This window comes from Spinacia oleracea, chromosome 2 (genome assembly GCF_020520425.1).
Source record: "Spinacia oleracea cultivar Varoflay chromosome 2, BTI_SOV_V1, whole genome shotgun sequence".
NCBI classification, from domain to species: Eukaryota; Viridiplantae; Streptophyta; class Magnoliopsida; order Caryophyllales; family Amaranthaceae; genus Spinacia; species Spinacia oleracea.
Window position 1 is genome coordinate 105555737 of NC_079488.1, and position 27271 is coordinate 105583007.

The following is a 27271-nucleotide window of genomic DNA, read 5'->3' on the forward strand; positions in this document are numbered from 1 at the left end:
ACATTTTTCCTCCGTAAAACGTTTGTTCTTGTGACACCTCAAACTTCAGATTTAACTCATTGTATCTCTCCTGAAAAATTAGAAAAGGAAGAACATTATACAATCGCATTATCCTATCAGCAAGGGGAGTTCATTAGAAAGAAAAAAACTTGTGAGTTGGGATCTTTTTAACATTAATGGTGTTATGCAAAAAGCACAACAGGATACAGGAACATATCACAACACTAATATCACAGTTACATTTAAGGTAATAAGGAACCCTAGATTTCCACAGGGGTGCCTCCAATGGAATGGCTAACTACATCAGCAATATCACCATCTAATCCATGCTCCTGATAAGCCATCCTTAACAAAGGAAATAGGGGAACTTCCATTAAATCAAAGTATGAAGATATATTAAACATTCTTAGAAATAGCATCAATATACCATTACGGGGAAATTTTGTTATCTGTAGTATAAGCACATGAAAAGGGTAGTGAACAAACTATGAACAGATTATTATGCAAACCAAAAATGCCCTCTAGCAACTGAAGCAAGAAAAGGGCTTGTTTCCATGAGAATTTATCTGCACTTTGTCGTAAGCAACAGAATAGAGCACAGGAAAATAAGCTGCCCATTCTTGACCATGGATAAACACCATGAAGATTACAGCAGTGTAGCATACAAGTTATACACACTATTCCAACCTTGAAATTAAGGTGACGAAAGCAAAATGCTGCAGAAATGAAACAAGGGAGCATGAAAAAGGTAGGACTATCATAACTCAATAAGTAAAACAGCCCAGGTCAAGGCCACAAGAGAACCCATTCAGCGAGCAAATCTAAACTGCAACATAGTTCCGTTGAAAATACATTCAAACACTACAAATTAACAAGCTTAGATAACTAGAGAAGAAAACAATACGGGGTAACATACAATTCTAATTGCTATTTCCTTACAAAACTGTTTCTTTTATTCTTGATCAGCATCTTTATCCTTCTTTTTCTTCTTTTCCTTCTTATCCTTCTTTTTCTCACTTCGACTTTCATCCTCAGTATCAGCAGCGGTGTCACCATTCTCAACACCCTTGCTCTTCTTCTTCTTTTTCTTCTCGGATTTCTCCTCATCTGATGAATCAGCCTTTTCCTCTTTATCCTTCTTTTTCTTTTCCTTCTTAGACTTGGACTTCTCTACATCAGGAGTAACAGCTTCGTCTACCTCCTTCTCCTTCTTCTTTTTCTTCTCTTTCTTCTCCACTTCAACCTCCTCATCCTTCACCTTCTTCACTTTCTCTTTCACTTCCACAACTTCCTTTTCCTGAACTTTAATCTTCTTGGCACCATCAGCAGCAGGACTGACATCAACCTCCTCCAATTTCCTCTTGTGCTTCTTCTCTTTCTTCTCCTCTACAACAACATCATCTGCCTCTGCCTTCACAGGTTCAGCAGGTGAAGCAGCAATGCTAGCAATCATCGAATCTCCACCAGTAGGAAGCACCACATTCCTTGCCCACTCAACAGGAGTCTGCTCATTTGGTTTACCATGCTTATCCAGCTTCCCATCTGCAATCAGCTTCTTCTTCATCGAAGCCCTTGGCCCAAGCCCCCATTTTCTTGGATAAGTATCCCGATCCATAATCACCCTCTTAATCTTGGCAACTATCCCATGATCACAAGTAGCCATAACTGCAGTTGTCATCTCAGCAATACCCAAAGCAATAGCTTCACCCTTAGTTGTCATCAAAACAATCTCTTCCCCGACCTCAATATCATTCTCAAATCTAAGCAATCCAGGAATCATCAACTTTGCTCCGTAACAGATAGCATTGACAGCCGAATCCTTCACAACCAGCCTCTTATAGCTAGTCAAAACAACCTCCAACGGCATAATAACCCGCCTCAAATAACTCTCATCCCTGTAATTATCATACATCCATTGCGCATCCATCACATCGTGCATTGTCACCATATTACTCTTCTCTCCCAAAATACCGGACCGCACCCTCCTAAGTTCCTGCATATGTCCTCCCACACCCAACAACAACCCCAAATGGACACACAGTGTTCTGACATAAGTACCTGCCTCACAACTAATCCAGAAAACAACCAAATGCCTATCGGCATCATACTCAAGCAGCTTACTTTCATAAATAGTCCTAATCCTAAGCTGCCGTTTAACAGCGGAAATCAAAGGTGGCCTCTGAAACACAGCCCCTGTTAAAGTTTCCAAAGCTCTGGCCACTTTAGCAACGTCAGGAACAGCAGAGTGTAATCTAGCTACACAAACATACTCTTTTCCAGCACCTTGTTGAGATTTAACTAAACGAGTAGCCCTTTCAATACAAACAATTAAATTCCCAGTAACCTTAGGATCTAAAGTACCAGAATGGCCAGTTTTCTCTACCCGCAAAATACGTTTAATCCAAGCAACAACTTCATGGGAAGAAGGATTAGCAGGCTTATCTAGATTAAGAATACCATACCTGATGTATTCAGCAAGGGGTCGTTTCAGGGGAGAAAACCCAGATGGAAGAGGAGTGTAATGCCCAGTTCTCACATTCAGACGGTCGTAGTTTTTGAGGAGAATTGGCCACTCTGAAGTGTCGATTGTTGGGGTGAAACTCTGTGGCTTGATAAGGAAATCAGTGTTGTCGGTGACGTTTTGGGCCTGGGAGTCTGTCGTTTTGGGGACGTCGTTATCAGCGGCGGTGCTCTTGCTCTTTTTCTTCTTCTTGTCTGAGCGAGAGATTTCGACGTCCGCCATTGATGGAGGTTGGGGGTTCGTCGAAGAATGAAAATTAGGGTTTTGTTAGGGTTTGGGTAATGGGTGGAGAAGAAGATGGAAATGGCGGGGAAAACAGAGTTATTATGTGGGAGAGATTAAAGGCAAAATTGCTAAAAGGGACCTCTTATAGTTCAGATTTTGCGAAAAATGACTTTTTAAAAAAAAATTGTGAAAACATACCTAAACTCAAATAGTATTTGCGAATGACAAAAAAACAAAATTTTCCGGCATTGACTCTTCAAATCCGGCGTTGACTCTCACGTGAGGTGCACATGCTCCCTCGTTTCACTAACTAATACAGGCATACAACCTATTTCCCTCCAAAAGTGTGAGTATATAAACCACTTTCAAAACCTAAAAAAGAAATTCTGGCAAAACCCTTCATCTCTTGCAGCGCCATCAATGAAGCTTCCATCAATGAAGCGTCATCAATGAAGGACGAAAAAATCAACCAATAAGCACAGTAAGTCATCATCAATGGTGCAACTACTTAAATTCAATGTTTTTTCCCATTTTTGGCAAAAAAATCCCGACTTTTTTTCCCTTTTTTGGCGAAATTCTTTTCCTTCTGCTAATCTTTGCTTCTACTGTACTTCTATGGCTAACAATAAGGGGAAGGCGTCATCATCAAGGAAAAGCAAGAGGAAAGAGACAAGAGTCAACAACTACCTAAATTACAAAGTAATACACAAAGATAGGTAAATTACCATTTTTAAACCTTGATTTTACTGTAAAAATTAGGGGTTAGTTTACTAATTAATTGGGATTAGTGAAAGACATGTGTATTTGTTAATATCTGGTAATATTACGTAGTGTTCCTAAAAAATCGATTATTATACTGATTAGGGTTTATTGTTGATAATTGAATAAATTGATGCTTAATGTGGTTGTTTATGTGTGGTTATTCTGCTTGATTAATTTCGAATTGATATGTAATGGTGGGAAATTTGGTCTTCATTAATATGGTTGCTTAATTTGGATATTTTGACACATTTTGGTGAATTGTTGAATTTGTAATGTTGAATTTTTTGTTGTTGGCATATCTGTGATGAAATTGGAAATTGAATGTAGTGTGTCGTTGTATGTGCATCAGGTTTAACGGTAGGATTAACATAGAACAAAGCTGGTATAAATTGATGGAGCCTGTCACTATTAGGTTGTTCCATGGGGTCAGTTTGTATCTATAAATAACAAAACTAAGTATGAGAGGGGGAAATCCTAAGGCTGATATGTCACTCAAAACAAATGTGGAGGAAATTTGTTACTTTGAATTTGCATATTGGATTAGGAGGGAATTGGGATACGAAGAAGTAGGTCATATATGGTTTAGGAGGCAAGGGTGTAGTTTACATGGGAATGGAAGGAAAGAGATAAAGATTTCAAACCCAAGTATATAATTTTCAAACTTGGACATGTTTGTCATTTTTTAACTTGATCGTGTCTGGTCTCAAACCCGAGTATACAATTCTCAAACTTGGACATCTTTGTCATTTTTTAATTTGATCGTGTCCGATCTCAAACCCGAGTATATAATTCTCAAACTTGGACATCTTTGTCATTTTTTAATTTGATCGTGTCCGATTTCATACCCGAGTATATAATTCTCAAACATGGACATATTTGTCATTTTTTAACTTGATCGTGTCCGATTTCAAACCCTAAACCCTTGTGTTCAAACTTGAAGAACTTTGTCATTTTATTCCTACTGTAACAGCACTTGTGATCTCCACATCTGACTTTTCCAATGCATTCATGATTGCATGGTGTGCAGGGTTTGCTTGATGCTTTCAGAAGAGTCATGCCAAATGCAGAGACCAGATACTGTTGTAGGCATATCTGGACTAACTTCAAAGGCAAGTTTCCTGGTGTAGTGTACAAAGAGCATTTCTGGAAGGCAGCTAGAGCTTCCACAAAGGTATTCTTACTCTCTACTTGCTTTCATGATGTAATGTGGTATGTCTGGCTGTATACAGCTTGATTTAACACATACATATGTTGTTGCCAGCACCAATTTGCAACACTCACATAACAGCTATAAAAGAATTGAATGTTGATGCATTTAAGTACTTGGCTGACATCAACACAACTCACTGGTCTAGACATGGGTTTAGCACTGCTTCTAAGTCTGGAATGTTACTAAACAATTATTGTGAGAGTTTTAATAATATGTTGAGGGAGGCAAGGGAAAAACCAATCCTACAACTGATGGAGTGGGTTAGGAGGTATGTCATGGAGAGATTAAATTCAAAAAGGGAGGGACTGAAGGGATTTAAGGGTGTTATATTATTCCTTCTGTTGTTAAGATGGTTCAACAGGGTCTTAAGCAAGTGCATAACATGAGAATCAGGCAAACTGACTTACATGAGTTCGAGGTGGACCATGACCAGGACACATTTGTTGTCAACTTAGAAACTAAAGTATGTGGATGCTACAGATGGGGTCTAATGGGAATTCCTTGCTGGAATGCATTGACATGTATTCAAACAAAGAGGCTCAACTACGAAGACTTCATCCACCATGCCTATCATGTTCAAACTTATGCCAAGTCTTATACCCCACCATTCAAAGGTATGCCTGATCAGAACCGGTCAATGGGATCAAACACCTTACCCAGGTCCATTGCCTCCGCCTTACCGAAAAATTCCTGGAAGGCCAAGCAAACACAAGAGGCATAAGGCAGCTGGAGAGAACGAAGACAAGCAGCATGTGAAGAGAGCAAAGAGGCAGAACAAGTGCAGCAAATGTGGTGGTCTTGGACACTACAAACCTAAGTGTCCTATGCCTGCACCACCTGGTGAAACAGTGGATCCTTCAACCTCTGCTGGTCAGACTGCAACTCAGGAACCTTCTGTGGTTCAATCTTCCCAAGGCGCTCCTCAACTTAACCCAAGTCAGCAGCAAGATTAGATTATGATGTTAGTTATTTGGCATACTAGTTTTTTTTTGGTAGTCTGTAAGTTAAATGAATATAATGGATGCTTGTCTCTTGCTCTTTATTTTGGTCATGAAATTGAAGTCAACTTTAGTATGCTAAATTCAACATTAGTCATTTTGACAAATTTTGTAAATTTTGGTCAATTTGACATCTTATATAAGTGCGTTTCTCTCCAATTTGACATCTTATATAAGGTCGTTTCGCTTTTGGTCACGAAACAAATTACCTTAAACACGACACAATATATTCAAATCGACCGTTACCAAAATAAACATCACCTTAACTAAAGTATCACAACAAAATACGGGAAGATTCATACCAACAAAACACGAAATAATTTTTACGAGTCCGATTGACTTTGGAAAAATTAACGAGGCAAATTTTCCATTCATTCTAAACCACAATGGTTTGATTACAACAAAGGCATTAAAACTAAATACAATAAAATGAAGAATTAAACCCTACCTAGCTTCTTATTTGCCTAACATTCCGATTAATTAAGTTCATCCTACCATCTACCCAAATAACTTGATTAAAGTGAAACTAAATAAAACAAACACAATTTCACATACAAATATCATCCCCATTAGCTAATTCTGACCCAAGCCAGCCTTCTCAGACCCCCAAGCATCCATCATTATGCCCTTGGTCTTCTTCAATCTGTCAAGCTCTTCAAATAGCCTAATCTTCTCTTGTTCAATGCAAGCTAATATGTTCCTCGTAATGGCAAGATTAGTTGATAGCCTATGCTTTTCTGCTACAAGAACATTAGTAACATCCCTTTCCAGTCAACTATACCTTCATCAACCCAATCAAATTTTTGCAACCCCTTTGCCCAGTTCCGGGATTGTAAAATTTGCAAGCTACGAACTTTCTTCCCGGATTTTCATGAGTTCAAGCAGTCCTCTTGACTTTAGGATACCCACACCCACATTTCACTTCATTCAATCGAGCCATAGTTACTGAAACAAAAATCAACAACATCCAATTCAAATGAATTACATAATTGGGGGGAAAACCCCTAATTTTTCCCACTTTAAAATTGCATAAAATTAGAACGAATTCTTACCAGATACTTCGTGCCCAGAAGAGAATTATGATGTAGATGATTACAATGATTCGTTGTTCAATTAATTTGCAGAGGGAATTCAAATTTTTTCGAAGGTGGGGATTGGGGCAGGAAGAACAGCAGAGGAGGGAGAAAGAAATGAACGAACTTTTTTTTTGGTTTGGGGGGTTAAAGCATTTGATTTTGGAGGGAAAGGGGTGTAGTTAGTGAAATGAGGGAGCATGTGCACCTCACGTGAGAGTCAATGCCGGATTTGGAGAGTCAATGCCGATTTTTTTTGTTTTTTTGTCATTCACAAATACTAAACGTTTAGGTGTGTTTTCACACAAAAAAATTAAAAGGTCCTTTTTCGCAAAATCTGGACTATAAAAGGTCCCTTTTAGAAATTTTGCCAAGATTAAATTGGAGGCGGGGGTTTAGGGTTTTAGATATTCTAGCCTAATTTATTGGGTTGAGTTGTTGGGTTGTGGATAAGCTTGTGTTGATTTTGGGCCTTACTTTATACTTGTATGTCAAGGGCTCACATTGTCAATCGGGATTTTCGGTCGGTTAAAGAGCGGGTATAATGGTTACGAAGCGGGTGTATTATGTTCCAGTCTAATCGGATAATGTTTTCGGCGGAGTCATTGTGTATTTCCGCATTCAATGTGTAAATATCTTTTTCGAATACTTCAGCTTTAATCGGGCATCAATTGAGTCGGGTAAATTTTTGACAACTCTAATGTCCTTATCGATAAGTAGTTAGATTGGGTATGTCCTCATCCTTAAAATAGAAAAGGTTAATTTGAGTGCAACTGAGTCACTTGAAAATAAAATAAAATAATGTGGTAAGTGAGTAAAATTGTGGTAAGTGAGTAAAATTGTTATATTCAATATCAAACCAACTTTTTACAACCTAAATTCAAAACAGTGCTTCCATACCTTATCGAAAAGGGTCGGAATACATTAGTAAGAACGAAAAGACTCCTAGGCAACAAGCCAAAAACCATGTGCAAAAGCAAAGCTATATATCTACGATATAAAGATTGAAACCGGTTTCTATTCTTACTAGGGAAATTAAGCCACATAACTTATGAGTCATCCTACCTAATATTTAAAAAACATAACCAGCTTCATTCCAAGGACACGTAAGAAACACTATTTTGAAGACACGTAAGCAACACCAAAATGACACGTGTACAATTCTCCTACTTTTTCCATTTTTATTTTCATTTATTGGGCCATCTTCTGTCAATTTGTGTTTTTCGAAATTTGTTTTTGAAGAAGTTCCTCAGCTTCTCCTCGAATCATCAATCCTCCCTTTCAGATTTTATAACCTTCAAATTTAATCAATTTAATTCAATGAGTTAATGAATTAATATCTTCAATTCCTAATCTTCTCCACTTCTCCCTCCACCTTCCCTTCCAATGTGACTGAAATGTGTTTGTCATTTAACTCATAACATCCCTTACATCTAAAAGGAGGAGAGACCCCAAGAATTCTGGGAGACCAACCATCGAGCGTAAGCAACGGCGCCAATGGGGTCTGGTTTGGAGAGAGAAAGTACGACGTCTCATCAACACTTAACTGCAACTGGAACTGCAACACCAACACCATCAACATCAAATATGAGATTATGAGATGAGTGAAGTTGCTTTGAAGATTGGAGATTTTATTTACACGACTTCCATTTCTTTTTCTTTTTATTTTTCCGCTAAAAACATAAAATTAAGAATGAGGAATGAGGATAATGACTACTTTTTTTTTGGCTTTTATAATTAGTGGATTAGTAGACAGTAGTTGCCTATTTGAGTGAAACTAGTATTTGGGCCCGTTTTTCGCACATACTTTTACTCACTTATACTTGAAACTACATTTTTTCTTTTTTTGAGGGATAAACTACAACTTTTCAATTTCTCATCCCAAACTATCAAGGCGCAATTGAATTTTGTCGCTGCCTCAAGATCTCTGGTGACTTTCTATCTCTTTCACTCTATTTTAAGTTGAATTCCATTTATATGTATATATGAGTGGTTGACAGTTGATATTTTATTGTTGGCTCATGATTATAGAAATCAATGTGTAGAATTCAACAATAAGATATTTTATCAAATGATTGGATTATAAGTTGAAAAAGGGGTCAACATGAAGTATTGAAGTATCGGCAACTGTTTGGCCACCTCAAGAGTTCGCAGCCACCAAAAGAGTGGCAAGTATCAAGACCATATCTCAACAAAGAAGAGATCTCATTTTATATTCCCCTGCTTCCATTTAACTTTTGGACTAAGCATATTTATTCAGAGTTTCTAATTATCTTTCGAGTATTTGTACATATTTGCAGTTGTGATTTGATTGATTATCTTTCTAGGTTTAGCCATTTAGCCGAGTATCTCTTGAATTCTATTAGTTGACGTCAAAATGATAAATTATTATTTTAAGCTTCCAATTAGCAGGTTTTTTTTATTGTTCTTTACGAATGAACTTTTGCTTCATTAACTTTGAAGCTCCCTTCATTTGTTTCTAGTTTTTGTTTTCGGGTGGTAAAAAAAAAATTAATTTTTTTTAGGTGGTAAAATACAAGTTTTAGTTTTTTAGGTGGTAAAAAATAATTTTTCGATTTTTGTAGGTGGTAAAAAATAATTTGTCCTTTACGCTATTTTGGGGAAAAAAAAATTAAAGCATTATGACAACTATGAAGAAGCATGATGTCATAAGTCTTATAAGCATTAACTATAGGGTTGCCCTACATAGCTGCATACATATCTAATTTGGTGTTTATTAATTTCTTTGACGCATTTAGTTCCACGAGAAAACAAATTACTCTACCAATTATAAGATGATACTCTGTATGATTGAAAATTTCCTTACCATGATAAATGACGTAGCGTGTATATAGTTGACGAACTTAACGAATGTTTTTCATTCTATATAATACAAATATTTTGATCAAATATTAAACTCTAGAAAAATCTAAAATTTTAATTATTTCTTGTACCAACCGGGATATCGTCCGGATCACACACTAACTGAGATATGGTAAGGTACATTAATACAAACCTAGCAGTAGTACTTTGTAGTAGAGTGTGGGGTCCCAACCCAAGAGACTTAAAAGTAGGGTCCATGACTTTTCAGGTAGTTAAAACTAATAATACCTTGATTAGTGAGAGGCAAAGCAGGTAAGACTTGCGAGTTGCAATAGATAAGAGAATCCAATCCAATTAATTAAATAATTTAATAAAAATTAAAAATTAAAAATTAACTAATATTAAAATTGTAAAGAAATGCATGTTGTTAATGTTGTTATTATTAGAGAGGAATTGCAAAGACAAATAAAAGAGTCCCTCAAAATTGTCCAATTCTCCCATCTCACCACCATCAACGGATCCCCCATTCCCCCCACATTCCTCCCACTCCAGGAGAGAGAAAACCCACAAAAGAAGAGAGAGAATCTCCATTTCTATGTAAGAGAAACACATTTTCATACAAAAATATTTGATCTTTGATCGTTTTTTTCCTGGTTCAATTGATTTTTGTTGTGGGTAAGTTAATACATTTACATTCTTTGATTTTTGTTATATTTTGTAATTACTCTGATTTTTTCGGTTCATTTCGATTGATCATTTGTGTAGGGAAGCTAAATTGCATTAAAGAATTGCTGGAATAAGAAAAAAACATTAAAAAAAAATTCATGAATTTGATCATTGTTATTGTTGTTCAGCTTATATTGATGATCTGAAATATTTTTTGTTGTTATTATAATTAGCATTGCAATGCAATTATGTTAATTTTGGAAATTTTGTGTTGCTGTTTTGATTTTATGTTTTTGGGGTGTAGGGAATTTAATTTGATTAAAGAAAGGGGAGAATTTGGGTGTTTTAGGGTAGGGAATCGAAATAAATACATATGCCAGGCAGCCAATCGCCGGTGTCGAGTGATCATGAAGAAGAAACGGGGGAAAGAGAATTCCGTGCAAATGGGAATTCTATGAAAACTGCTGAGCTTGAAGCTAAGCTTGATGAGGGTAACATTCAGGAAGCCGAATCGTCGTTGCGGGAGGGCTTATCTCTCAATTTTGAAGTACATTTCCTTCCTCTTTACCCCTTCTTCGATTTCGTGTAATGATTATAAGTTTGTGCTGTTTTGGATTGGTTACATTTGATGTACTCTTGATTATATGGTTGTGCAATGCATTAGTGCTTTTTCTTGGAGAAAGGATTTGATCTTTCATTTTATATGATAATGTTCTCTGAATTAATGGCATTTGAGTGTGGATTGTTGTACGTGTTAAGTTCAATCATTACCTCCCTTTTGGTAAGCCTTTGTGTGATCATGTTCCACTTTTATGACATGAATGTGTGATCTTGTAGGGTTAGTAACATGAAAATGCAGACTGTAAACCAAAAAAAACTGACCCGTGTGCTTGCTTCTTATTTGTAAGATGTGAGCTTCTTCAAGTGTGGGATTCAGTTTGTACATCTAGTTAATATCTTATTCTTTCTAAAAGGGAAGATAGTTACTATCTTATTCCGAAAGCACAGGTTCTAGGCGTTCTCCCCTCTGTGGAGGAGGATGGAGAAGGGCCTGAGTTGCCGATTACTTTTACTCCATTCTTCTTCGTCAAAGAGTAGAACTTTTTTTAGTCTAATGAGGGAATATAACATCTTGTTTTAGGTTGACGTATCTAAAACTGAAGAACTTTCGTGCTTCCAATGTAATGGTTATCTGTTGATCCTGAATCTTCATTCCACTTGAATTGTTACTGAGGAAATTTCTTTCTATAACTTGTGGAATTAACTAGAATCTCTTAATCGGAAGAATGTTTATAGGTCAGGTTTGTGGAAGAAAATAGCTTGTCTATGTCTAATTGGTAAGCCCTTTGATCAGATTTTATTTCATTTACCTTAAATTAAGGAAGTACTGTACCAATGTATTTTGTCATCAGCCTATGTGATTACGAAGGTTTTCCAACTCTTGTTTGGTCACCAATACCATCTAAAGCCATACCATATCATTACCAAAGTGCATAAACGGTGAAGTTCAGGTGGGAAAATGGAAGTTTTTTAATGTTCGTATAGCTGTTCTGTTGCAGTTTCTTTGTGATGTAACTATTTTAATATGGGCTCCTTGTCGCTTCCATCAAGTCAGAATTAAATTAACCCCTCTTCCATGTACACAAATGTGCACTTTATGGTTTGTTATTGATTGAATGACTTCTGTACAGGAAGCCAGAGCTCTTTTGGGAAGGTTAGAGTACCAGAGAGGCAATGTAGAGGGTGCGCTTCGTGTATTTGAAGGTATTGATCTTCAAGCGGCAATTCAGAGATTCCAACCATCAGTTGGTGATAAGCCATCAAAAAAGGGTCGCCCTCGGCCCGAGTCTGTAAATAATGTCCCACAGCATGCTGCCGGTTTAGTTCTTGAAGCCATTTATCTGAAGGCCAAATCCCTTCAGAAGCTTGGAAGATTAACTGGTACGGAACATTGTTTACAACATTTAAACAGATAAACTCATTATCTCATTTTCACTCCATTGTTTACAAAAAATTGTTCTTGAGCGTTTTGCAGAGGCTGCTGGTGAATGTAAGAGCGTTCTGGATACGGTGGAAAAGATATTCCAACATGGCATACCTGATTTGCAAGTGGATGGACGATTACAAGAGACAGTTAGTCAAGCTGTGGAGCTCCTTCCTGAGCTCTGGAAGCAAGCTGGATCTCATGATGAAGCTATTGCTGCATATAGGCGTGCTCTTCTCAGTCAATGGAACCTTGATAATGAATGCTGTGCAAGGATTCAGAAAAAATTTGCAGTATTTCTTCTTTATAGTGGTGTAGAGGCTGCAGCACCCAGTTTGTCTGTACAGATTGATGGATCTTATATTCCTAGAAACAATTTAGAGGAGGCGATTCTACTGCTGATGATTCTGATACGGAAATGTGCCCTTGGAAAGACCAAATGGGACCCATCAGTTATGGAGCACCTTACGTTTGCATTATCTCTATGTAGTCAAACTTCTGTCTTGGCAAGGCAACTTGAAGAGGTCATGCCCGGAACTTTGAACCGTATTGACCGTTGGGTTGCCTTGGCTCTTTGTCACAGTGGAGCACGGGAAAACAAAGAAGCCTTGAATTTGTTAAGGAAGTCTTTACATGCTAATGAGAGACCAGATGATCTTATGGCTTTGTTATTAGCAGCTAAGATTTGTAGTGAGGATCCATTTCTGGCTGCTGAGGGTGTGGGATATGCACGGAGGGCTATTACGTGTGCGTCAGATGATGAAGAACATTTAAAAGGTGTAGCTTTACGTATGTTAGGGCATTGTTTGGGGAGGCAAACTAAAGTATCCTCCTCTGACTATGAAAGGTCTAGTTTGCAGGGTGAAGCACTGAAATCATTGGAAGAAGCCCTTAGTTTTGAGTCCAACAACCCAGATCTTCTTTTAGAATTGGCAATTCAATATGCAGAGAATCGCAATGTAAATGCTGCATTGCGATATGCAAAGCAGTTTATTGACGCAACCGGTGGATCTGTCTTGAAAGGTTGGCGGTTGCTTGCTTTGATTCTTTCTTCCCAGAAGAGATATCCAGAAGCACAAGTGGTCATTGATGCCGCTTTAGACGAGACTGCAAAATGGGAGCAAGGACCACTTCTAAGAATGAAAGCAAAGCTCAAGATCTTTCAGTCATTACCTATGGATGCAATAGAAACTTACCGTTACCTACTGGCACTTGTTCAAGCTCAAAGAAAGTCTTTTGGTCCCGTAAAAGCCAGTCCTCAGGTTAGGTTAATTCCATGACGTTTTGTTTAAAATGGCTGAATTGAAGTCTGAAGTCCTGAACCAAGCTCTTAATATTGTTTACTAAAACTAGGTCATTATTTCTAGTTGTCCCTGCCGCAAGCCAAGTGTAGCTTTGGAAATCTATAGATGTCGTTAAGATTGCAACTCATAACCTACAGTCAGAATTGGATAGTTGTTTCATTTTTTCTTTTTCCTACATACACGAGTAACACGACATTAGCTTTTCTCAAATTTTCTTTTTATGTCTTCAAGAACAAAGAGGCATGCATCATGGGATGATAGACTTTGGGATTTAAGAGGCCTCTCGTTATTCGTTAATCAATGCTTAACTTTTCCCATAATTGTTGTGATGTACCTTTTATTTTATTCTAAACTGGACTCTTGACACAATACCACAGCCTTACAGGGAAATCGAATTTTAGTGGGTAACCTTTTAAACCTTCATAATTTATCATAGAATTATCTTTGAATACCTAAAGTCTTACTACATGAACTTCTTACATTTATTTTCACAAATGTCAAACTTAAGGCAGTTGAGGAATTCTGTACTCCTCCTGAAATAGAAAAATAAACATAATAACCCAAGAATGGGGTCTATGGATGTACTGCTATGCTGCTGCATCCAACAGGAGTTCCACAAACATAGTTTATATAGCTCTATTGACTTACGGTTATTCAGGATGTTTTAACTTGAAGTTGCCTGTAACTTTTATAAAAGAACCTTCTCTAAAATGCCTACTTGAAGAACGACAATGCCATATCTAACATAGAAATTCTAATACAAGTATTACTTTTATGTGTAAAATATCTCTTCAGGAATTCAGGGTTTGATATTGTCAGAAATGTTGTTGATGCATTTTTTTCTCTGTTGAAATATAATTTCATCCCTAAAGCAACGTTAAAGTGATCGTTTCACATTTTTATAGGCCGATGATGATAAAGTGAATGAGTTTGAAGTATGGCTTGGTCTAGCAAATTTATATTCCAGTCTTTCTCACTGGAAGGATGTCGAGGTCTGCTTGGAGAAAGCTCAGTCTCTGAGGCAATTTTCTGCCGAAACATTACACACCGAAGGCAAGTTCTGATTAATTTTTTACCCTTCTTAACTACTACGAGGTATTTATTTGCTGGAAAGATGTTGCACTGGTTCTAGAGTGACATTATTTAACTTTAAACGATAAACAAGTAGTCTCAGACTGGTACCCTTCAGAATTATAACTCAGTGATGATGTATAAGTATTCCCAGACCAAAGATACAAATGTTGTACACCAACCTAATATTTTCTTTTTTCTTCTTGATTTCATGTCAACAGCCTGTATCACATTTACTTCTGAGTGCTGATTCTAGTTTATTGGGTTTTCTATGTTGTGTGATTGCCTTTTGAAAATCGCTGTACCCTAACTTAAAGAGTATATGCAACATTGCTGCAATTAACTTGACGTCAACAAGTGCTGTTAGGATGAACATATGGAATATTGAATATAAATTATTATTTTAGTCCTGAAGACTTACCGCACTTGTGTTAATAATTGAGTTTAAAAGTTGAAAACTGCAACATAAGTTGAATAAAGTTCTTAATAGAAGTCCAAAACTGCAACATTATTACATTACCTTAGTATTTGTGCTTATCTTAAAATGCATCTTAAGTTCTTAACAGAATTTGTTTGTGTCCTGTTAATGACAGAGACATCGTGTTTATTTTTCAAGGATGATGTTTCATAATCTTTACTGAACCAGAATCCACCAATTGGAGGACCCAGAAAGGGCTATTAAGGTCACTTAGATTTGTCCTTTTTTCTTCTTCAAATTAACGAGTGTTACTGCTACAAGCCCTACAACCCTTGAAATATTTGTCAATTTTGTTATTTGTAGTTTGTTGGACTGCCATTGCGCCTTGTTGTGTACAAGGTAGCAGGCTAATGAAAAAACAGTAACATAAAAAAGAACTTAGAATTACTGGTGTGAAGCCCTCCTGCTGGACCCATCATCCATCAATAAAAATAAAAATAAAAGAAAAATCCTGTTCAATATTTGCGAGCGTTCTGAAGTTTGTTTTTAGTGGAATCTAACCTTCTTCTTCTTGGCGAGCTCAACTATTTTTATTGATATAGTGCTCTTTTCTTATTTTTCTTATCATAGTTTATTTTTAGTGGAATATAACCTGCTTCCTCTTGGTGAGCTCAATTTTTTTTTCTGATGTAGTGCTGTATTTGTTATTTTTAGCACTATTTTGATTCTTCCATTTTCCCTTAATTGGAAAATTTAATCTTTTACGGAATACCAATTACTCCTACTTTGGAGTAATGTCGGATGTAGGACTAAATAATTCAGTTGAATAAATCCATTACACCAGATTAGTCTAATGCCTACTTGGACCACACAAAAGTTAGTTATTAGTCCTTGACATCCTTATACAGGTTATGGGACAGCCCACCCTAAAAGTTAGCTCGAAGAGAGGTATAACGACCCATAAAACCCCACACCGGCCCCCACACGTGGGACTCAAATCCCATACCATATACTCCCTCCATTCCATATGATGTTCCAATTTAGAATTTTGTCACTATTCACAATTGAAGAGAAAATTCCATATTATTTCCAATACATAAGAAAAAAATATATACGTATTCATGTGGGGTCTTGTTTGATTCGTCTCAATGAGTACTTTAATAATATCAAAACTTTATATGTTTTGTTAATGTATGATTACAGATATAAATGATACATAATGTGTATTGGCAAACGTGAAAAATAGAAATTGAAATATCATTATGGAACGGAGGAAGTAGTAGCCAGACTCCTCAGCCTACATGCCCTCACGTGGCAGGCGTTGTGCTAGGTCTGCAGCAACTTAAAGAACCTGTATTGTTTTGTGATTGGTTACGTAACCCCAGCTTGAAGTGTTAACAAAACCTAAAAGTTTACCTGAAGTTGTACTCTGTACTAAGTATTTGCTTTACTTTTCCAGGAATCATGTATGAAGGGCGTGGACTAGTTAAAGAAGCTTTAGCTTCTTATACAAATGCTGTTTTGTTAGACCCAAACTACGTGCCCTGCAAGGTACTGCTTGGTGCTTTGCTGTCAAAAATGGGATCACAAGCATTGCCCGTGGCAAGAAACTTGTTATCAGATGCATTGAGGCTTGAACCAACAAGCCGTAATGCTTGGTATTACCTTGGAATGGTACACAGAGATGATGGACGGAATTCTGATGCAGCAGAGTGCTTCCAAGCCGCCTCAATGCTCGAAGAATCTGATCCTATCGAAAGCTTTACTTCTGTTCTTTAGCTCTGAACTGCACTCTGCAATATACAGTTTTTTTCCTCTGCAAAAGAAAATATAGGAGGTATTATTTTAACCTTTTCTTTTTTCTTTTTTACTGGTTTGAGGGGGTGAAATTCTGACAAATTACTGATATGAAAAAAAAGAGTTTGTATGATGTGATAATTTCAATATAGTTATGTGAAAAGAAAAGCTTAGGAATACTTTCTCTTAGCAACAAACACCGGCCTGGGTCGAAGCAGATGATGGTGAGGGATTGTTGAAGAACCACACACAAGTTGTTATGTTCTTCTTTGTAACGGAAAATTAGAAAGTTCTTATTTATGTATCTAACTGCTAAGAAATGTGTCATTGTGTAAATATTATTAACTTCATTCAATTATTCAATTTATAACTTCATTTTTTGTTTATCAGTTTTATTTTATTGTATTGTACCTTCATGATCCGCAATTTTTTAATGTGGACATTCTATTTCTACATCTCTATCGCCTTGATGTGTCCATCCATCCTATCTAAATATCTAATACTTCGTAAAAAGTAAAGTAGGAGTACTCCGTAAGTGAGAGTGCAGGGCCAAAAGTAGAACAAAAAGTAGAACAAAGCAAAATTTGTAGGGCCAAAAGACACCAAAATGCGAGTAGAACAAAAAGGAACAAAGAGAGTATGTTGAGGACTATAGGAGCTTCAGTCATGGTTCAATTTGCCTCGCTAAGAGAAATTTGATACTTTCTCCGTTCCTTAAATATTGCATCATGATTGACTTTTACTCCTCCAAGGCTCCAACACATTACTTTGCTCTTAAAATAGCAAATTATGTATAAGTAAAAATTATAAAAAAGAAAATATATATCTAATATCTATACAATCTTACATGATTAGAATTTTTCTTACGTAAGAAACACAAAAAATGGACAAAGTCGTAGTGTGAATAGTGTAAAAATTAAAATTAAAATGGTACGATATAGAAACGGACAAGTATTATACAAAGTATTTGAGAGTAAAGTAAGGATCAGTTATAGTTATAGTTATAGTTATAAACTTATAGGACAAACAAAAGAAGACTCAGAAAACGGCCTCTGAGTTGGAGTACAACAAGGGTACAACCGTACAAGATCGAGTGTAGTTGTGTTAGGTAAAGAGTACTAAGACTTGGCGGCAACTTTTGTGTAAGATCGCCTTACCGGAAAGACCACTTTGATTGTTTAACTGATTGGTTCTATTGGTCTAATTAGTTCTAGTGCTTAACTAATTATTTTCATTGTTTAACTAATTCGTTTCAGTTCTTAACTAATTAGTTCAAGTGGTTAACTAATTGATTTCATTACTTAACTTATATGACATCAATGTGGTCTTTTGTGTAAGACTGTCTTATATAAAAGTTTGTAAAGACCCGGACTACCACGTAATGTGCGTGCTTCGTGTAGTCCCACAAGCCACAAACCCAAGTTTGGTCAAAAATAGATTTTGCATATCTTGCTAAAAATATCACTAGACATCCACCACCTGGTTGGCTTTCCTCCTTTAATAGTGAGTTTTGACTTTAAAGATGATCTTTCATTGACCACCAAGAAGGAGAGAGTCTATAGGGACACGAAACCAAATACGAACTCAACCCAGTTTTACCAGCTCTAGCTAGGATCATATTGCACATGGATTTGCATCCAATCTATTATTGTACCACATCACTAGATAAGATGAAAGATCCTACTGAACTAATACCTATTGCGGGTATTTCTATCCAGCTTTGCAAATCGGCCTCAATAGAAGTGAGGGACGTAAGATAAAGAGAATCCTCACTTCCAAAGAACCCCTAGTGAAATTTAATACAGTATAATGACTTTGAAGTTATAACGTCAAACCTTTACCATTAGGCTAAGCCTTACTTAGTCGTTGTTGGTAGTCTATGCTCATACACTCACCCTGAGCCCTCGATTCTAATCAGTACCAACTATCAATAGTATTTACATTTGTTTCTTAGACACGGATGAAACCAAACCATTGTTTGACATTCTTGATTCATTATGCTTTAAATTTTCCAGGACAACTTTCCCCTGCATTTTTGAATGAGAAATGTGCTTACTTGTTCAAAATTCATCATCAACAAGAAAAAATAACACTTATTATTCGTACACATTTGCACTTCAGGAAAATCGTCCATTCATATATTGATGTTCTCACAGAAGAAATAAAAGCTACAAAGTCAGAACCAGCACTTAGCATTAACCAAAGCTGCATTTAACATATTACATGTAATAATACTAATTAACTCCGCTTTGGAGAAACATTATCAATTGCCGCGATCACATCCTAGAAATTAGGAGGGGGACGCTGAACGAATCATCACCCATAGCTGGCTGGAACAAGTCCAACTCGCCATAGCGTTCCAGGACACGCATTCTGCAGTCCTCCGCTGCTTGCAAGCCAGTTGAATATGCACCATGAACTGAACCAGGAAAACTTGAGCTTGTGGCCTCCCCCGCAAAAAATAAGTTATCTACTGGAACCCTAAGCCTCTCATATAAATCATGAGGCTTTCCAACTGTATCATAGCTGTATGAACCAAGAGAGTTTATATCTGATCCCCAATGTGACACCAAATATTGAATCTGCATAAAACCATGATTTTCAAAATTAACACAATTTTAGACTACAAAGGAAGATCCTGGACATTTTATCCATTTTCCACAGACTAATACTTCCTTTGTTCTTATTTACATGACACAATTGGATTTTAGACACTATTCACACAATCTCCTTTGACTTTCTTTTGTGATTTATACTTAAGAAAAAACATAGTCGTGTGGGGTCTTATTAGATTCGTCTCAATAGATATTTTTTAAATATCAACTTTTTATAATTTTTTATTATCCATAATTGAAGATATTAATGTTTGAGATCATGCATTGGCAAACCTGCCTAAATAATTTTATAATTGTGTCATGTAAATAAGAACGGGGGAAGTAGATGAACACAAGCGCAAGAGTTGAGAACTTACGGGTGCAGATGCATCAGGAAGAATTGTTTGCAACTGCTTAAAAGCGAAACCTGCAGCAGCTTCATCAGACATCTTCTCAATGTCCTTGGCCAACTTTCCGGCAGGCATATAAACAAGAACAGGATGACCAGTAGCTTTGTGAAGATTCAGAAAGTAACTACACCCGTATGAAGTCTCTGAAACTACACCAAGAAACTCCACATTTGGCCAGAACACCCTTTCAAAGTGCAAAATTATCTTATTCTCAATTCCCACTCCTAAATTTGAGATCGCATCCTCTTTCCACTTTGGAAGCTTTGGCTCAAACTTAAGTGTATTAGTCTTTAGGACACCAAGAGGAATAGCAATAACTGCAGCATCAGCTACAAATGTACTGCCATTTTCTACCGTTACCTTCACTCCGTTATGATGCCTTGTAACCTTTGTTACTCTGAAGAAAAAGGAAATCATTAAGCAAAGTTCCGAGAAGGGAAGTGCATGAAATATAAAAAGGTTTCACAAACTTCATGTTCAAACCTGTGATTCAGACGTATATCCAGACCCTTGGCAAGTGTATTTAAAACAGGTAGGTATCCTCTCACCATAAGCCCATGTCCACCTGGGAGGAGCACTTCCTACAAACCAAGGAAGCAACAGAAATCCAGGACGAAGAACATAAGTCAAAGACATTTCAAATGAAAAATACTTAAATAGTGCTTAATTTCATAATTTGGGTGATTGTAGAAACATTGATACCATCAATTTCGTAACAATGCATTACTAGAAAGATTATAGCCAATGATGCATCAGACTTGCCAACAAGATAAAATAACAAAAAAAAAAATATAATGCAAGTACCTGATCCCAGCACTTCAGAGATATGGTTTCGGCATCCGCTGCAAACCAGCCCTCCATCCTACATAAGTACCACTGTAGTACTTTATGAGCAAGCCCCTCTAACCTGTACGTTATGATCACTTGTAATCAATTCTTAACTAACGATGGATAGGCATAACTTCTTACAGAAAGAGATACAACTCACCTCAAATCTGGTCTCCTTTCAAAGACAATTGAAAATGCTTCCTTTATAGATATGTCCTCAATGCATTCCTCCCGTACTTTATCAGTCTGGATATCAGAAACCAAACAAAGTAAATAACGAGAACAACCTGTGACCCGCAAAAGGCATTTCTAAGGGGGTAAACAATGTCATTCATGTGATAAACGATGAGAGAAAAACTACTTGCCTCTTTCAAAATATGTTCAAATTCTTCTCCAACTTTGACAACCAGGTCCTGTGGTACTTGATTTCCCTCCATATCAAAAAGAGCATAGCTGCATCAAAGAGTTGCAAGGTCAGACCACTTAGAGAAGTCTTAAGAACATAGAGTGTACTTTATCTATAACAGTTACTCTACATAATTACTGACGTTTGAAGAACAAAATACAATCTTCTGACAACTGGCAGTCAAACTATTACAAGTCAGTCTGGTAGAGTAAGTTAAGAAACATGTACTAGACAAGATACAAGCAAGTACTGGTGATCATGTTCATGAGGTGTTAAAAGACATACAGGTATCTAAAACATCTCACAAAAGATGCATACAGAAATCAACCTCCTCACGAAACTAACTAGCTAGTTACTAAGGTTCAGATGCATCCATTTATCCAAGTTTTTAAGGTTCAGAATGAGGACGGCATAACTAATATTTTCTCTTGAGCCTTAAATAAAGTCAAGACTCTTGAGCATGGGTGACCTCATAGTTCCAGAATCTAAAAATCTTCTGGCAGAAAGATTCTCAGACAAACCTTTTCAGTGATGGAAATTAGATAAGAAACTCAGACTCAAATTAATCATCCAGCCAAAAGTGTAGATTTTGGCCCAGAAAGCACCTGAAGAACAACTGATAGAACTTCATTCTTGAATAGACTTCAGCTACTCCCTCCGCATTTTATTAAAGGATACACTTTGACCGGCACATAGTTTTAGGAGAGTGGGTTAATTTATTAAAATAAGATGAAAGTGGGGTAGTGGGTGAATTATTTATTGTGGGAAAAAGATGGTGTGGGTAAGTGAGGGGACCACAAGAAGGAGAGAAATATTAATATAATTGGAAGTGGGGACATGACATGCCAAAAAAGGAAAGGGTATCCTTTAATAAAATACGGAGAGAGTATTGTATTAACTGATAAAACAATAAGCAAAGCAACAGAATGGATTCTTGAAGAATTACCTCTCTAAGTCATGGTCATACAGAACAGAATTGTCTCCACTAGTACGATAAAGAGGTAAGCCAAGTCTACCAATCAGAGGTGCCAAGGGATTCTCATTGCAGACACCGTGTAACCTGGAGAATCATTAGTTAAGTAATGACTCAGTATCAGTTACAAAGGTAGAAGTAACAGTAGAAGTAACACCAGAAGCTACATGTACCAACATGTGTAAAAGCACTCCAAGACAAGAAACTAACCATGATGCACCCAGGTCAACTGGAAAACCAAATGTGTAGTCTGTGCATACCCGACCTCCAATTCTATCGCGTGATTCCAGCACCGTTACCTAATATTCAGGAAATTAAAATCTTTGAGAACAGAAACAGCCTGGGAAAGAATGACATAGGATATACTATCAAAGGTTTCATCACCAGTGGCAGGAACTACAACATAGAATAACATGATCAAGTTACAGAGTAGGCCTGCACATTATCCCAACATCAATACAACCCCAACGCTTCTAAAGAAGCTCCTGTAAGGCTGTAATCCTGTACTACGCAGAATTAGGGGCTCAAAAATCCTAGTATTTCTGCACATTATCCCAACATCAATACAACCCCAACCCTCTAAAGAAGCTCCTGTAAGGCTGTAATCCTGTACTACGCAGAATTAGGGGCTCAAAAATCCTAGTATTTCCCATTAATTTCAAAAGTAATTTAACTAGCGTCTGCTACTTCATAACAACTAAGGAATGCAGGCAACTACATGAGCCATATTATATTAGTGTACTTATATTGAAATGCTAAAACTACAATAAAGGCTTTTAAGATTCTAATTTCAGGGGGGGAAAAATTGCTCCACAAAACTGCTCTGTTTTCTATATTTATATACAGAATAAACATCTTTGAAACACCTGACAGAAGTTCAAGATAACTTGCTTCATCAAAGTAGCGTTAAACGTTCAAGTTCAAATTCACACCAATATATCAATAGTAACGTAAATTTGTAGGGTTGATCTTTAAATGGAAATCAAGAAAGCACCTGAATTGAAGCATCATAAAGAGCGCGGGCAGCCGAAATACCAGCAATCCCAGAACCTATGACTATAACAGATGGTGAGGAACCCTGCTTCCCCTCGATACCAGAGTAGCATAAACCTAGAAGATGCAAGTATGTTCAGACAAGTGCATAATCCATCAGAAGAGTCAGAAGTAATTTGCATCAAGCAGTAAAAACCATATATTGGATCTACATCAAACCATGAAAATTCAAACTATACAGTAATTCATGTGAATAAAAGAGAATATTGAGGAATTGGCCAAAATCCTCCAACAAGGCTCTCACCTAGGGCTGATTGTTCAGATTCAGACTAATGCATTCTACACACTAGATAAGGTTGTCTCCTTAAAATCATACTTTCTAGAATACAGAAGGAGCAGATCTTCTAATGTTATCAAGTTGTTGTCCATTTTCAGCTTAGGACACAAAGAACAAACCTTCACTGTTAGCAACTTAGCACCAGGTGTTTACCTAAAGGACACACACTAACACGTGCACAAGCACTTGCGTGTAAAAATATGTATACCTAATCCGGTAATCCGGTTGAACAGGGCCATCAACTATTAGCTATGTGTATTCGTTCTTTGAGAGACTGGACAAAAAATTGAATCATAAAATACAACTTAGCATCTCCTGCCGTTTAATACTCCATATGTGATAAAGATAGTGACCCCAACTTTGAATAAGACCGTGAAAGTAACAAATCTCGTGTTAAAGGCAGGAACAGAATCATAAGAAAATAAAAAGACTGACAAATTCTGGCTTAATGAAATCTCCCAGTACAACAGCTACAGCTACAGTGGGCAATACAACCAACAAAAGTAGCTCATGATCACTAGAAAAGCCCCACGTAATTTGGAACAAACCCTATCAAGATGGGCATATCATTCATAACAAATTAACGACATTTCTTCCACCTTTATCCTTCCTTAAAAAAGATACCACCTTTATATTGTCAAAGGCAACAATATCACTCATAAGAAAGCTAAAGGCACCATTACTGCTTTTTGTCCATAAATTTTCTTTACTGTTCGATATGCACACCCCTCCTCCGACATTAGGCAACTACATTTCAACAGTTATGATGATAAATGTCCACAAGTTTAAACTTTAAACCGTAGCAGTGTCATGTTCACTCTAATATCAGCATACCAGTTCCTATTGATTCACATCTACCTGAACAGCTTCCAGTAGGTGTTAAGGTACAAGATCCAACCCTCATAAATGGCCCGTACGAGTTCCCAATAACTTCTTATTCTTTTCCTTAAATACAAGTTGGTCTTTCAAATTTAAGTAAACAACAGCCTAGAATGAATCCAACTATCCAACATTCCAACCATTGAGAAAATATGGAGTAGTTGAACTGGGTCAAACATATACGGAGTAGTATCATTAATTGATATAATTCAAACTTCAAATCCCAAAGCGTCATTTCCGTCTTTAATAACCATTCAAAGGTTAATCAACCATTCAACATGACACCAGAGCCAATCCTCTCATCACAACTAAACCCTCTTAACACCATTTATAGAAGAGGCAAAAACGTCTTAAAGATACAAAGTGTGAAGGGTATAACAATCTTCATGCATCACATAAACTTGCTTAAAATCATTTTTTAACAGAGGGCAAATTTTGTTAAGCATGATTAAAATCACTTACTACGTATAAATTAAGCTTAACTTGCTTAAAATCACTTACTAATCAAGCTTTTGCAGCAGCAAAGTTGGGATTTTTTTCGTTCAAACTGATTAATCAAGCAATTTTGTTTAAGTTTTACTTACTACGTATAAATTAAGCTTTAAGTACACACTGAAAATCACGACATAATCAACCAGATTAAGAAAATAGTAACGTGTGATTGATATTTTAAGAATTCACATTCCATATCTCACATCACATGCCACACCGACCACATAACAACAGCTGCAACTAGTAAGGGGCCCACTAAGCAACCGACAAACTAATTCCTTCCAAATTAATTGACCCAAAAATAGTTTTAAAAAATCCTAAATAAATGCAAAATTGAAAAGAGAAAAAATAAGAAATTATACCTTGACGTAATTGGCGATTATTCTTATTCCTGAGCTCCATTGAATGATCGGGTGTTACTAAACTGAAGAATTAAGGTTGAATTGGGCAAAAACGGCGTCGTCGAAGATAATGAAGAATTAAAGTTTTTTTGATTAAGATTAAACAACAAAGCAGGGCCTAATTGAGGTGAATAATGAAGAATAAAGATCAAAAGACAGGTTATGAAGTGATTTGAATTCGACGAAAGTCCCAGATTCAATACCGTACAGCTCATGCGTCTGATCCTTCAAAAGCAAAGATGGGAACAATCGAAACAAACAATTAGGGTTTTTCAGGGGGAATCGATCCAATTTCTCCCAAAGTTCAACATATATTTCAAAATTAGGGTACTAATCGGGTCGAATTGAGAGGATTTTGGGGAAATTGGAAGAAAAAATAGGAATTTAGAGGAGAGAGAAAGAAGACGTGAGCAGGCTGATGATGTTTAATTGGGGTGGGTGTGTTATGTGTAATTGTATGGTTTCTGCGTTTCTGGGGACTTGGTGATGAGATATTTATAGACAAATTGACGAAAAAGCCAAACCCTCTTCTGGCTTAATTAGTTTTGTTAAGCGTGATTAACAGATTAATTTGATTATGTTGAATGTCCTTTTCTCTATTGCGTGGGCCCCATCTTCTGACTTGTGAAGTTGTGACTTGTGCGTTGTGAGCCGCGTGGGTAATTCTTGTGGTGGCAAATTATCGGGTACGGCCGTATGGGTCCGTTCGCTTCTAAGTTTAGGTTATATAATTTACGGATTTTTCATGAAATACCCCCGAATTTTGGCGTAATTCACCAAATGCCCCTCGACTTTCAGAAATTCACCAAATGCCCCTCACAAATGACTTAATACCCAAAATACCCTTACTAATGATGCGCCGTTAGTCCTCCGTTAACCTAATTTTCAAATTCACCAAATACCCCTATTTTAATACTTATTTCACCAAATACCCTTATTCAGAAACTTAATTCACCAAATACCAATAACTTAAAATTACTCATTTTGATGCTCAACGGCTAGTTTTTGTGTTTGAAAATTAGCCGTTGCTTATTGTTTGCTTATAAATACTCTTTTTCTGACGGTTTATTGTAGTTTTCCTATTATTTTGTTAATTTCATATTATTTTTGTCATGAGTTTTCTTTCAAAATCATCATCCACACCCAATGAGTCCACATATGTAAGAGGCCCAAATAAATTTTGTTATCATGGGAGAAAATTTGACATCCGAATATCTGATACAACACTCAATCTGAAGCTCCGGTACAACACTAAAACATAAAACACTCCTAAAAACACCTCAAAACGTCGCAACTCTTCAAGAAAATAGCTACTTCTTTTGTACCTTATTTTTTATGTGACCAATTAATTATATTTACCATGCAATCGGAAGGTATTCCTTTTTCAATATGGGAAATATCTTTAACATATGCAAACAGATTAAAAATAAAGCTCTTATTAATTTGATTCTAACGCATATGTTCCAGCTACCTCGGCTTCTATTGCTTCCATGCCACATATTTAACGTTAACTCCCTTTTGTCTCCTATCTCTACTGCCTCCAAACATCTTTCTTCAATCTCCTAACTTTCTCTCAACCTTACAGTCGAGGCATAAAGGTTTTCCCACTTTTCTTTTGAGCTAGGTCCTATTGACATGGTCAGATTTATGGACAAATGTCTACTTTTGGATTTGAGGGAACAAGAAAAAAAAAATGAAACTAAGGTATGTTCCAAAGCTCATGAACCAGTGAAAAAACATGAATCTTGGCACAAAGATTTGCCTCCAAACTCAAGATTTTCACATCATGAATCCAAGTTGAAATCGAGGTTGTGATAAAAATGTATGTGTTATTGAACTTGATTTCTTAGTTTCTTTACCATTCGGACAATAAGAAAATTAAGGTGTTAGCTTTAGATTGAATTACTTCAGCTTCACTTACATAAGATCCCTTTGAAAATGGGGTTTTTTGGCCTTTTGCTCAGCTAAAGTGCATTGTCTTTACTGGATGAGGCCTGAACTTATTGGATCATAATTGAAACTTACTGAGTGTTGTATCGGAGCCTCAGATGGAAATTTCCTCCCATAATATTAGAAATTGTTTGGGACTCTTACATATGTGGATTC

At 36.7% G+C, this 27271-nt stretch overlaps 3 protein-coding genes across 3 annotated transcripts; 1 reads left to right on the top strand and 2 right to left on the bottom strand.

The window, feature by feature from the left end:
- Positions 1 to 740: 740 nt before the first annotated feature.
- LOC110785180 (H/ACA ribonucleoprotein complex subunit 4-like) lies at positions 741 to 2856 on the bottom strand. Its single transcript, XM_021989626.2, has one exon. It carries the CDS (start codon positions 2741 to 2743, stop codon positions 953 to 955), a length of 1791 nt encoding a protein of 596 aa, XP_021845318.2. The 5' UTR covers positions 2744 to 2856; the 3' UTR covers positions 741 to 952.
- Positions 2857 to 10063: 7207 nt separating this feature from the next.
- LOC110785189 (protein NPG1) lies at positions 10064 to 17227 on the top strand. The gene is made up of 6 exons (XM_021989631.2): positions 10064 to 10287; positions 10583 to 10825; positions 11970 to 12219; positions 12314 to 13524; positions 14472 to 14619; positions 16515 to 17227. Exons 2-6 carry the CDS (start codon positions 10652 to 10654, stop codon positions 16832 to 16834), a joined length of 2103 nt encoding a protein of 700 aa, XP_021845323.1. The 5' UTR covers positions 10064 to 10287; positions 10583 to 10651; the 3' UTR covers positions 16835 to 17227.
- Positions 17228 to 18968: 1741 nt separating this feature from the next.
- On the bottom strand, positions 18969 to 25640 carry LOC110785198 (polyamine oxidase 2). Its single transcript, XM_021989639.2, has 10 exons — positions 25127 to 25640; positions 23058 to 23173; positions 22274 to 22362; positions 22037 to 22150; positions 21050 to 21137; positions 20845 to 20930; positions 20661 to 20763; positions 20340 to 20437; positions 19824 to 20253; positions 18969 to 19434 (listed from the first exon to the last, which is right to left on the bottom strand). The coding sequence occupies exons 1-10, from the start codon at positions 25164 to 25166 to the stop codon at positions 19129 to 19131; spliced, it is 1470 nt and encodes a 489-aa protein (XP_021845331.1). The 5' UTR covers positions 25167 to 25640; the 3' UTR covers positions 18969 to 19128.
- Positions 25641 to 27271: the final 1631 nt, after the last annotated feature.

What these genes read in the sequence shown, in the direction of transcription:
- LOC110785180 (XM_021989626.2), bottom strand. Translation starts at nt 2,743, where the DNA reads ATGGCGGACGTCGAAATCTCTCGCTCAGACAAGAAGAAGAAAAAGAGC.
- LOC110785189 (XM_021989631.2), top strand. Translation starts at nt 10,652, where the DNA reads ATGCCAGGCAGCCAATCGCCGGTGTCGAGTGATCATGAAGAAGAAACG. An exon ending in GAAGCTTGGAAGATTAACTG is followed by an intron (nt 12,220 to 12,313) that starts GTACGGAACATT and finishes AGCGTTTTGCAG; the next exon opens with AGGCTGCTGGTGAATGTAAG. An exon ending in CGAAACATTACACACCGAAG is followed by an intron (nt 14,620 to 16,514) that starts GCAAGTTCTGAT and finishes TTACTTTTCCAG; the next exon opens with GAATCATGTATGAAGGGCGT.
- LOC110785198 (XM_021989639.2), bottom strand. Translation starts at nt 25,166, where the DNA reads ATGGAGCTCAGGAATAAGAATAATCGCCAATTACGTCAAG. An exon ending in GTTGACCTGGGTGCATCATG is followed by an intron (nt 22,151 to 22,273) that starts GTTAGTTTCTTG and finishes ATGATTCTCCAG; the next exon opens with GTTACACGGTGTCTGCAATG. An exon ending in TTCCTGATGCATCTGCACCC is followed by an intron (nt 19,435 to 19,823) that starts GTAAGTTCTCAA and finishes GGTTTTATGCAG; the next exon opens with ATTCAATATTTGGTGTCACA.